A 13040-nucleotide genomic window follows, 5' to 3' on the forward strand; every position below is an offset into this window, starting at 1 on the left:
AACGGCATACAAGAGAAAGAACCTTCACATTGAACCACCATCTATGAAAAGCTATTAATTGTCAAAGTTGTGGCGACACATTTGATTAATGCCATCACAGAAGAGAGACCAAAAGTACCAGTTACTATTATGATTACGAGAGAAAAAAACAATGGATCAATAGGACATTCAGCTCATACAGCATTTACAGATGTTCAAAAGTATGCTTACAAACTTCATGAAGAGCTCCATATAAACTTTATATAAAGATCATAAGAAAATGGTAGGTCCCAACTCCTAAGTTGTGAACTCATGATAAACAAGAGAAATTCAATGATCTAAAAGCCCTCATAAATTATGGAACACTATCATCCATCAACATCCAACTAGTATGATTGGCCTTCTTATCACGAGCTTCAAGTTTAACCAGACCAAGCTCCTCTTCTAGCTTGGTCTAAGCTTTTACCAAGTTAGTAGGGAACTTCTTCTTCACTGTCCTACTCATCCCTTTTGCTTCTTTCAACTTTGATCTCTGCACCAACCCTTCCACCAAATACTTTAGTGTACTGAAATCCGAAATCTTGTGAACTCTCACAGTCTCATTATAAGCTTTATACCCTGTCTCAAACCGTCCCTTCTTACACAAATAAAAGTTCAAAGTCCTAAAAGTTGCAGCATTTGGATTGCACCTGTTTGACTCCAAATCTTCATAAACCTTCTACGCCTCATCGATCAATCTATTCTCACAATAATAAGTCATCAAGTAATTGTAGCTAATCGTGTCAGGTTTTAACCCTGCACCACTCATATTGGCCCAAGTAAAGATTAGTTTTGAAGAATGACAAAGAAACTCAGACATGAACTAGGTCCATCCTAGTAGAGCACAGATATGGACAGACTTAAGCATGTGAGATGCACGTGAAGGAGATAAACTTACATTGAAAGAAGTAATATCTCTTGATCCTGATCGAAAAGGTTGCATATTGGAGAAGGATAAGGACTTCTTACTCAAAAAAAACACGCCTTAAGAGAAGGATGGAGTTAGAGGTTGAGATCAACTAGAACTCTTCCACCAAGGAAGAGTAGCATCAGAATTCTAGTCAATCTCTATTTACTAACTCTATAAATATTAGTGTTGTTCTCTTTTACAGGTAACACACATAAGCAGAAGTTAAACGTGAATTGAGAGCAAAATAGCAAGGCAATTTTGCAAGCAATTTGTGTATGATTCAAGCGTGCAAACCTGAGTGTCTATCTTTTATTCTAGTTCAGTTGTAGTAGGTATTTCATATTGTACCTTTCAGTTTTATCTAGAAGCAATTGTATTAGGTACTCAGAGTTTTTCAAGTTAGTGTTAACTTGAAGTTGTCGCAATAGTTGAGGCTATGTGCTACAACGAGATTAGAGTTAGTCCTAGGTTTACAAAAGAGTTTTTGTAAATGCAGTTTTTGGCTCAGTGATTTTAATAGAAGTTTGGGAAAATCCTACTGGAAAGTAGGTCGCGAGTTTTTCACCTTTTGAGCCAGGTATTTTCTACGTAAAATCTTTGTGTTCTTTAATTTCTGTACTTAATATTCCACAACAGTGGTAGTTGGAACACATCGAAGAACCAGGTACTTCTAGAATCAGGTTAAGCGAAAAATTAGACACCACACAAATCACCCCCCCTCTTGTGCGGTATTGAAGTATAAAACAACAATTGGTATCAGAGCAGGTTATCCTTAAAGAGGCTAACACCTTAGGAATAGATCAAGATGAGTGCACCACCTGGAAAGTGGGAAGGACATTCCACTGCTAGGCCTCCACTCTTCAATGGCCAATACTACTCCTGGTGGAAAAATAGGATGAGAGATCACATCATCGGAGAGGATTATGAACTATGGGACATTGTTACTGATGGTCCCTTGGCTACCATGAAGAAGAATGCTGAAGGAGTGGATGTACCAAAGACAAGAGCTGACTACAATGCTGAGGACTTGAAGAAATGGGAAAAGAATGCTAAGGCCAAGAAATGGCTTGTGTGTGGACTTGGTCTAGATGAGTACAGTAGAATTCAAAGTTGTACTACTGCTAAGAAAATTTAACACACTTTACAAGTGGCTCACGAAGGAACTCCTCAAGTGAAGAGATCAAGAGGAACACTATTGTACTCTCAATATGAGAATTTCACCATAAAGGAAGGATAAACCATCTAAGATATGTATACAAAGTTTACAACACTAGCAAATGAACTTAAGTCTCTTGGAAGGATTATCCTTGAAGAAGACAAGGTTGAGAAAATTCTGACAAGGGTTTTGCCTGTTACTTGGGAAAGCAAAATCACTGCTATTCGAGAATCAAAGAACATTGCCACTCTCTAGAGGAGGATGAAATGGCTATGACCACGAGGGATTTCAAGAAGTATCTAATGATAGGAAAGGGTTCTTCAAGAGGTGCAACTTACAACAAACCAAGGGTCCGTGAAAAACATACCAACGAGGGCTATTACAAATTTGGTAAGATGGAACACATAATCAAAAACTGTCCTTAATGGGAAATTGAATGGAAGAAGGAAAGGGCTGAACGAAGAAATAACAAGAAGGAGCAGTTTCATCGCAAGAAGAACAAAGGATAAACAAAGGCTATAGTTGTTGTTTACGGAGAGAGCTCAGATGAGGATTCAGAAGATGAAGATGGAGATGAACAGGCACTTATGGCCATTGGAGAATCTGATGAGGAACCAAAGGTAAGTGTGATTCATCTCAAAGACAATATTAAATTTTTGTCTAAAGAAAGTCTATCTGAGGTACTGCTAGATTTCATTGATGAATTTGAGGTCATAAACAATGAAAAGGAACAGTTGTCTAAGGAATGTGTAATCTTGAAAGCTTAGTGCAAAAATCTAGAACTTTGGGTTAGCAAAAGTGATAGCAAAAATACTGAGTTGAAGAACCAGGTTTTTGAACTCGATTCCACTATGCTAGAGCTTAGATCTAAAAATTTAAAACTGAAATTAGGAACAGGTAAAAAGAAAACTGATCATAAACATCTCACCTTAGAAGAAAATCTAGGAAAAATGAAGGATGAGTTGTACAAAAAGGATGAGCAGATAAGAGCCCTAAAAGAAGATCTAAGCAAGGTTAAGCATGAACTAGACAGAACTTGTAAATGGAATAAGTCCTCTGATGCACTATCATGGCTATAAGAACACCACAGTAGCAATAAGAGAGGACTTGGCTATAGGACCCCTGCACCTAAGTGGGATCCTAAAAGCAAGTACATTATACTTCTTGAGAACAAGATCTGCACACACTGTGTTAAGATTGGTCACTACAAAAGTGAATGTAATACAAAAGAAAAGGCCAGTCAAAAGAACAAAACTTTTGTTCAAGGGAAAAATAGGCTGTTAGGATGGGCTAAAAAGAATTTAATTCACCCTTTTGCCTATAGAAATGGACCTAAACTAGATTGGGTTCCTAAGATAAACCCCTGAGTTCCTTTTGCAGGTCCAAGTGAAGGGGAGCAGCCAAATATGGTACATGGATAGTGGCTGCTCAAAGCATATGATTGGAAGCAAGAATCAGTTCCTTTCACTTGAGGACCTAAAAGGAGGTAATGTCTCCTTTGGAAATGGTAAGAAAGGTGAGATCATTGGGGTCGGAAAAGCAGGTAAGATAGACTCACATTCCATTGAGAATGTCTACTTGATAGATGGCTTAAAATATAGCCTAATCAATGTATCATAACTATGTGACAGAGGTAACTTGGTAGTATTCACCTCTACCAAATGTTTTGTGATAAATCTTACCACTGACAAGATTGTTTTGCAGGGAAAAGGAGTAAATAATATATACATTGTAGATCTGTCCTCTCTTTCAGAAAATGAACTCACTTGCTTAAGTGTGTTGGACAATGATCCCCTCGTTTGGCACAAAAGACTTGGACATGCAAGTCTAAGTCAACTAAACAAATTAGTCTCCAAGGACTTGGTAATAGGGCTTCCTAACATCACGTTTAAGGAAGACAAAGTTTGTGAGACTTGTGCAAGGGGGAAGCAGGTAAGATCCTCTTTTAAATGCAAGAAAGTGGTAAGCACGACCAGGTCAATGGAACTAGTTCATATGAATCTCTGTGGTCCAATGAGAACATTACAGATGTGGTAAAAAATATGTAATGGTGCTTGTTGATGATTACTCTAGGTTTACTTGGACATTGTTTTTAACATCTAAGGATGAAGCATTTGACATGTTTACTTCTTTTGTTAGAAAAACTCAGAAACAACTAGGTAATCAACTTGCACCAATTAGGTCTGACCATGGAACTGAATTTGAAAATGCTAAGTTTGCTGAATTTTGTGATGAGCATGGCATAGATCATAATTTTTCTGCCCCTAGGACTCCACAACAAAATGGAGTAGTTGAAAGAAAGAATAGGACACTTGAAGATATGGCTAGGACTATGTTTCTTTCTAGTAAACTGCCCCATTACTTCTGAGCAAAAGCTGTAAACACTGCATGTTACATCATTAATAGGTGCATGACTAGACCTCTTATAGAGAAGACTCCCTATGAGTTACCTAAAGGGAGAAAACCAAATATATCCCATTTTAGGGCATTTGGATGTAAGTGCTTTATGCACAACAATGGAAAGGACTCCTAGGTAAGTTTGATCCCAGAAGTGATGAGGGAGTATTCTTGGGATATTCTTCATATAGCAAAGCATATAAAGTGTACAACAAAAGAGCTGTGTGTAGAAGAAAGTATACATGTAGTTTTTAATGAAACTAACATTCTTTTTGAGAGATAAGAACATGAAGATGAAGCTTTTGGGCCGGTAAAAGGTTTAAATGAAGTCAAAGCCCAAGCTGAAGCTGCACCAGAAGAAGGAATAGGTGATGGAACAGGTTCTTCCATCCAGGGCAACCTGACAGGAGGAACTGAACAAAGAAGAACTGAATCTAATTCCCAAATAGAACCTGTCCATGAGCATGTTCCTCAGCAACAGAACATGGGAGAAACATCAAACAGAAACCAGTTGGTTGTGAAACCTTACAAGTATCAAAGTTCTCATCCCATTGAGAACATAATTACTGATCCAACTTTTGGAATTAAAACTAGATCTCAATTAAAGAATGTATGTGCTTTTGATGCTTTCCTATCTCTTATTGAACCTAAAGATGTTGTTGATGCTTTGCAGGATGCATATTGGGTAAATGCAATGCAAGATGAACTCAATCAGTTTGAAAGGAGTCAAGTTTGGCACTGGTTCCAAGACCCAAGGACAGATCAGTAATTGGCACTAAATAGGTCTTCAAAAAACAAACTTGATGAAGATGGAACTGTTACAAGGAACAAGGCAAGGTTGGTGGTTCAAGGTTATAGCCAAGAGTAAGGCATAGACTATGATGAGACCTTTGCTCTAGTTACAAGGTTGGAAACAATAAGACTCATCATAGCCTTTGCTGCATACATGGAATTTACTTTTCACCGGATGGATGTCAAGAGTTCCTTCCTAAATGGATACTTAAAAGAAGAAGTATTTGTCAAACAACCTCCAGGGTTTGAAATCAAGGAGTGTTCGGGTCATATATACAAACTAGACAAGGCACTCTATGGACTCAACCAGGCTTCTAGAGCATGGTATGAACGACTATCCAAATTCTTGCTTGAACATAGCTACAAGAGAGGTAAAATTGATAGCACTCTATTCTTGAGGGAAAAAGGTAAGGATCTTCTTGTAGTACAAATATATGTTGATGACATAATTTTTAGGGCAACCACTGAAAAACTAAGTAAGGAATTTGCTAAAATTATGGGGAGTGAATTTGAAATGAGTGTGATGGGTGAGCTTAATTTCTTCTTAGGCTTACAAATTAAACAAAACTCAAATGGAACTATGATCCATCAGCAGAAATATGCAAAAGAGTTGATTAAGAAGTTTTAAAAAATAGAATCAAAGGAAATAGACACTCATATTGCAACAATCACAAAATTGGACATAGATGTACCTGGTTCATCTGTTGATCAGAAGTTGTATAGGGGTATGATTGGTTCACTTTTGTATCTTACTGCTAGCAGACCTGACATTATTTTTAGTGTAGGGCTTTGTGCTCGATTTCAAGAAAATCCAAAGGAATCCCACTTGACTGTTGTTAAGAGAATACTGAGATACTTGAAAGGCACTACTGACCTTTGCCTTTGGTATCCAAAAGGTAGTAACTTTAACCTAGTGGGATATGCTGATGCTGACTATGCAGATTTCCTTGTGGATAGGAAGAGCACCTCAGGTATGGCACACTTCCTTGGTTCATGTCTTGTGTCTTAGGCTACTAAAAAGCAAAATTCAGTTGCTTTATCTACTGCTGAAGCTGAGTATGTTGTTGCTGCTTCCTGTTGTACTCAATTGTTGTGGATCAAACAATAGTTGATGGATTTTGGAATTGAAGTTGGTTGCATTCCTATTTTCTGTGATAACACTAGTGCTATTAGTATGACTAAGAACCCGGTTCATCATAAGATACCTAAGCACATAGATGTTAGACACCATTTCTTGAGGGACAACTATGAGAAAGGACTGATCACTATAGAATTTGGTACTATTGATAAATAGATTGCTGACATCTTTACAAAAGCACTGAGTAGAGAAAGCTTTGAAAGGAACATATTAAAACTAGAGATGATTAAGATCACCTAATGGAACCAGTTCAGAATGCACAATGAAAAAAAATGATTTTTTTGGTTAGGAAATTTAGAACTTGTATAAATAACTAGATTAATCTTTGCTCAGTCTCATACTGTAAATAGTATACTCTTGTGCCATGTATTGATATGACTCACTGATCTCTAACAAAATTTATTTTATTTTGGCAAATTAAGGCATGATCAAGAGGATTCTTAGTGAAGAACCTAGTTCATCTGAATAACGAGGTATGTTTATACACTTTGAACAATTAGAAATAATAATATTTAATTCATGAGCAGAGTCCTACCTATGTTCAGAAACTTCAAAAACCTATCCTTTTTAGTTTGAACCAGTTCCGTTTCAGTTAGACTCCTCACCGTATTAAAATGCCTAGATTCTAGGGAAGATTAATCGCCTATTCAACCTGAAATTTCATAGTGATTGGACTTCTAATTGACTACAAAAGCTATTGTTGGACATTAATTAACATTCTCCTTTTAAAATCCATCATCATCATCACTGCCACTCCCATAATTCTCAAAACCGTCAAAAAAATTTCCATTCTCTACTTTTCTCTCTTCTAACACTAAAATCAAAAGTTTCTCCCTGAATTAACGAAGATGACCAACCCCTAAGATAACCCTGGAACACCTCCACCACCTACCCCCTCCGATTCCTCTACTACTCCTCCACCCAGCATAACCCCCAACCTAGGTGAAGGCGAGTGAAGATGCTTGCTCGCAAAAATGTGGCTATAGGTGCGCTTTCAAGAAAACTAAATTCAAAATTAAAGGCTAGTCAAGCCCAAGATTCTAAAAATTCTGATGATTCTTTCAAGTCTACGAGTGAGGGGAAAGAACTAGGTCTTCTGATCAGGCAACATCTGTGCAAAATCCCCCTTCTGAGGTATGTTCTGTTGTAGTTGAAAATTTGGAAAATCATTTTGTTTTGGTTGGGTTTGTTGTGAATGTGGAAATGACTGAGTCAAGAAGGAGAAGAGGTAAAAATATAAAAGGAAAAGAAACTGAGAATGAGGTTGTTTGTAATGATGTGAGGGGAAAAGGGAAAGAAGTGGATGATTCCTCACCCACCTCTAAAGCGGTTAAACTGGCTATCTGTGGAGCTGAGCCAGAAAAGGTGATAGAGAGTAGCAAGAAAACAGAGGGAAATGGTTTAGGGAAAGCTGCTGAAGGGCTTGTGAATCTAAGTTCACATGCAGATGAACCTGGTTTATCTATTGAGAAAACCCTAGCAGATCTTCTGAAGAAGGTTGGTGCAAGCTATAACCCCAAGAAAAAGAGAACTCCAACACCAAAAGTTCCTAGCACTGCAAGAACCTTCAAGAAAAGGAAGGCTGCTTCTCCAACAACTATTTATATTCCTCTACCAAAAAGAAGGGCCACAAGAAGTAAGTTAAAGCAGAGTGAGGATGAGTTGCAAAAAGCTATGGAAGAAAGTAAGACGAAAAGAATAGACTAAAGGAAAGCTAAGGTGGCAGAGCCTGTTGAGGTGTTGATGTGGATGAGATGGACCCGGTTCATCAAGGTGAACATGTGATTGTGGAGGTGGAGTTTCAGACCCCTAAGCCCAAGAAGACTAAGACTTCCTCAAAGAAGTCTTCATCTGTATCCAAGTCTACTGAACCCTCTTTTTGGCTAAAAGAACAAGGTCTGTTGTGAAAGCCAAGCAAGTCAAAATTACCGAGGAAGAAGATTGGAGTGGTGAAGAAGAGGGTGAATCTGACAATGAACAAGATAAGCTGGCCAAGTTTGGCAAACGAACCATCTTGGCAAACGAGCCAAGTTTGGAAAATGAACCATCTTGAGGGGTAGACTTTTGAAGGATTTGGAGGAACCAGGGATGGTTCGACTGGTTGATGCCCTAGTTGTTCAGGGATGGAAGGACATGGTCCTTCAGTTGGATGGCAGGATCATGATAAATGAGATTATTGAGTTCATGGCCAATGCAGAGGTCAAGGATGGCAGAGTTACCAGCTAGGTGAAAGGGGTTCAAGTGACTTTTGATGCAAAAGAGCTGGGTGAAATCCTTGACATTCCTTCTGAAGGATATGATGACTACACAAGGCAAAAATGGACTAGTTTAGACTCCCTTCCTACTGCCCTTGCCATTACTAGAAAGTTCTGTGATGTCACAGAAGTGAATGAGCCCATGGTAGTGTATAAGAGTGAAATGAAGCCATGCCACAAAGTCCTGTTTGAATTTGTCAACAAGTGTTTGCTACCTAGGCAGGAAAGAAGACACATTGCTAAATACATGGATTTGATTTTGATGGAGTGTCTTAAAAGTGGGCGACAGATCAACTAGCCTGCATTTATGATCAAGCTACTTGATAGGGTTATTAAAGGATCCAAGGCCCATGCCACTCCTTATGGTTTTATTCTCACTACTGTTCTTGCTCGTTGTAAGGTGCCACTGAAGAAGTGGGAGATGGCCACATACAAAGACCATTTTGGAATCAATACGTTGATTGCTTGTGATTATGAGGTCAATGCCATTCCAAATGAACCTGGTTCATCTAAAAAGACACTTATCAGTAGCAATGTCAGAGCTCTATTATAAGAGAGTGGGGCTAAAGATGCTGAGAAGCTAGGCTAAAGACTCGTTTGGCAGAGGTTGAATCTGAGAGAGATGCTCTCGGAATTGAGCTCACAAAGGAAAAGGAGAAGAATGATGGCATTCTTCAAGACATGATGCACCTTCTCCAAGCCAAAACCCAACCCTCTAGTTCTTCCAACCCTTAATTTCTTTAGCCTTAATTTCTTGAACCTTGTCCAGACCTTTCAGTGACCCAGATTAGGGGTTTTTTTCTTGTTTTGCTCATGTTTTCACTGTTTTTGTTTCTTTTTGGGATTGTGGCAGAATCATATTCTCTATCAATGAAGTTTGCTATTTTTGCTCTTGATGACTATTTATTTTTTCTTGATAGTTTGAATATGTGTAATTTATTACTGATGAGTAGTCCATGAATGCATTTGCAGTTGCCTCAGTGGCCATGAGTTATTTTTAAAATTTGGGAATCACACTTTGTTTATGCAACTTTTTGATGATGCCAAAAGGGGAAAAGATATTTTGTTTTATATTCTTAATAGTGATGTTTATAACCTAATGAATCTGGTCCTTGATAATAAGTGAAAAATTTCTAACTTTGCATTAATGTTGAGCTGAGTTCTGGCAGGGCCTACTATATGAAAAGCACAGAGTTTGTCATCATTAAAAAGGGGGAATTTGTTGGCCTAAGTAAAGGTTAGTTTTGAAGACTGACAAAGGAACTCAGACATGAACCAGATCCATCCTAGTAGAGCAAAGATATGGATAGACTTAAGCATGTGAGATGCACGTGAAGGAGATAAACTTATCTTGAAAGAAGTAATATCTCTTGGTCCTAATCGAAAAGGTTGCATATTGGAGAACGAGAAGGACGCCTTACTCAAAGAGAATACGGTTTAAGTGAAGGATGGAGTTAGAGGTTGAGATCAATTAGAACTCTTCTACCAAGGAAGAGTAGCATCAGAATTCTAGTCAATCTCTATTTACTAATTCTATAAATATCAGCGTTGTTCTCTTTTACAGGTAACGCGCATAAGCAGAAGTTAAACATGAATTGAGAGTAAAACAACAAGGCAATTTTGCAAGCAATTTGTGTGTGATTCAAGCGTGCAAACTTGAAGCTACTTGAACTAGATAGAAGAACCAGTTCCAAGTGTCTGTCTTTTATTCTAGTTCAATTGTAGTAGGTATTTTCATATTGTACCTTTCAACTTTATCTAGAAGCAATTGTATTAGGTACTCAGAGTTTTTCAAGTTAGAGTTAACTTGAAGTTGTCGCAACAATTGAGGCTGTGTGCTACAACGGGATTAGAGTTAGTCCTAGGTTTACAAAAGAGTTTTTGTAAATGCAGTTTTTAGCTCAGTGATTTTAGTGGAGAGTTTGGGAAAATCCTAATGGAAAGTAGGTCGTGATTTTTTTTACCTTTTGAGTCAGTTAATTTCCATGTAAAATCTTTGTGTTCTTTAATTTCTGTACATATTATTCCGCAACAGTAGTAGTTGGAACACATAGAAGAACTATGTCCTTCTAGAATCAGGTTAAGCGAAAAATTAGACACCACACAAATCATCCCCCCTCTTGTGTGGTATTGAAGTATAAAACAACAACTAATTTCCTCAATTAATGCTTTCACGCCCTCCGGATCACCACCCTGAATGTTCATAGTCTTTACATTGTATGCACCAACATCTGGTCCACACCCTCTATTAACCATCTCATTCAAAACTCTTTCTGCCTCATCGTTCTTCCCGTTCTTATAAAACGAGTGCAGTATAGTAGTGAAAGTAACAGTAGTAATCTCCAGGTCTTTCTCTTCCTTCTTCTTAAGCATTTCCATTGCCATTTCTGGTGATCCATTTTCACAATATGACCTAATTAATATACCATATGAGACTTTATCGGGCAAAATACATACTTTACCGGAATTTCATCAAACAGCTGAGGGAAACGATCATACTGTTTTGCGTGCATGCAAGCTGATAAAAGCACATTGAAGGAAATTGTTGATCTGGGGGTGCCTAAATCATCCATGTCATGATAAATATTAAGCATGTGATCGAACATTTCAACGACTCCATATGAACGAATTATGGATGAAAGAAAAGGCTCTTGAGTAATTTGTGAGCTATTCTTGTGAAAGTCGACGAAACTTTCAATGTCGGAGAAATGGTAGGGTTTAGTGAGGTGCTTGACTGTGTATTCTTGAGCATAGCGGGAGGACTAAGGGGAAATATAACGGTCGAAAACGGAAGAGTAAATCTCTAGGGCTTTGTCAGGGTCGTGCTCGGCTTTGAGCTTTGATTTAGCTTTGGAGATAGAGATGGTGGTGCTGGAAGCTGACGAAACAGCGGCCACAATGGTTGAGAGGTGGCATGCCTAGCGCAAAGTGACGGAAAAAGACATTTGTTCTAGGGTTTAGTGGGGTCAGGGATGAGTTTTGATATGCCACTCAAGAGTGAAAATGGAGTAGGGCTTAAGGAGACGTTCTAAGGTTTTGACGTTGACTGGGTGAAAATGGAGTAGGTTTTGATGCTCAAGTTTCTACACGAGTAGAGGATAGGCTTTGATTCGTTAATGTTAAAGGTCTGATTTGTCCTTCTACTATCATAAATAGGACTTACTTATCCCCCGTTTGAGTTTCTTATCAAACATATCCCCCTCCCCCTCCCCCATTAAACATTAGTTGCACATTTATCCTCTACCCGTTAAAAACACCCTCCCAAATTTTTAAGGAGCACGTGGCATCCTCTTATTGGACCAACTAACCTGCCCCAAATTTTAATTAAAACTCGCCTACCCAACCAATTAAGTTAGACCCATCGGTACAATTTAGTCCATTTTCCCATCGCTATTTTCATCTCCCTCAGAATGAAATGACCTATGGTTCATGCACCCATTACAATCAATTCCTTCCACATGCTTTCTTCTACAACTGCAGTTAAAGGTAATTGCTTTCTTCAAGTAACTGTTTGTTTAAGCTGTTATATGTATTTTTCTTACTTATGTTTGCCGCGAATTAGGAACTTTTAGGGATTTTGTTCTTTAATGTTATTATGGTTTTGAGTATGAGCTTAAATCTTTAAAGTTGACCGTTGGCTGTATTGTTTATGAGTGGATTTTGTTTGCATGGGTTGTCTAGGTGGTTTTTCAGTTAGGGTTTATTCAAGATAGATTTGTTTTTGGGTTTTTGTGTAGTTTATGGTTCGTGTGGTTTTGGCCTTTTTGTTTGTATAATAAAAAAATTGGTGGCAAAATTGAGATTGTGGGGTCTTAAGTTTGGGGTTTAAGGTATTTTTTGTCGGTGTATGGTTGTTGACTGTGACAACCCGACCAGTCGTCTCATGAGTTACCCCTCTGTTTCCCCCATTTCTACTTTTTATTGCGTTGTTTATCGGTTCTACATGTGATCGGGTTGGTTGGCTCTGTCACACCTCCATTTTCCGCCCCCTCGAGGGTACAGGGAGTTTTTTCCAATTAAAGGACAATCGAAACGAAATTTATTTATTTATTTCAGAGTCGCCACTTGGGAGATTTAGGGTGTCCCAAGTCACCAATTTTAATCCCGAATCGAGGAAAAGAATGACTCTGTATTACAGTCTGCGAACCAGAAATCCGGATAAGGAATTCTGTTAACCCGGGAGAAGGTGTTAGGCATTCCCGAGTTCCGTGGTTCTAGCACGGTCGCTCAACTGTTATATTCGGCTTGATTATCTGATTTTATACAAATATGAACTTATGTGCAAATTTTATCTTTTTACTGCTTTCATAATTGTTATTATTATTTTTACAAGAATGTGAACATCGTTTAAAAACATGTCTTTGGATTGCGTCA

General features: G+C 38.2%; 1 protein-coding gene across 1 annotated transcript; it reads right to left on the reverse strand.

The window, feature by feature from the left end:
- Window positions 1-334: 334 nt before the first annotated feature.
- On the reverse strand, window positions 335-12645 carry LOC104210982 (small ribosomal subunit protein mL103 (rPPR7)). The gene is given in 5 exon segments (XM_070166119.1): window positions 335-774; window positions 9763-9771; window positions 10817-11119; window positions 11122-11584; window positions 12640-12645. Coding segments are annotated over 5 exon segments (1221 nt in total).
- Window positions 12646-13040: the final 395 nt, after the last annotated feature.

This window comes from Nicotiana sylvestris, chromosome 2 (genome assembly GCF_000393655.2).
Source record: "Nicotiana sylvestris chromosome 2, ASM39365v2, whole genome shotgun sequence".
NCBI classification, from domain to species: Eukaryota; Viridiplantae; Streptophyta; class Magnoliopsida; order Solanales; family Solanaceae; genus Nicotiana; species Nicotiana sylvestris.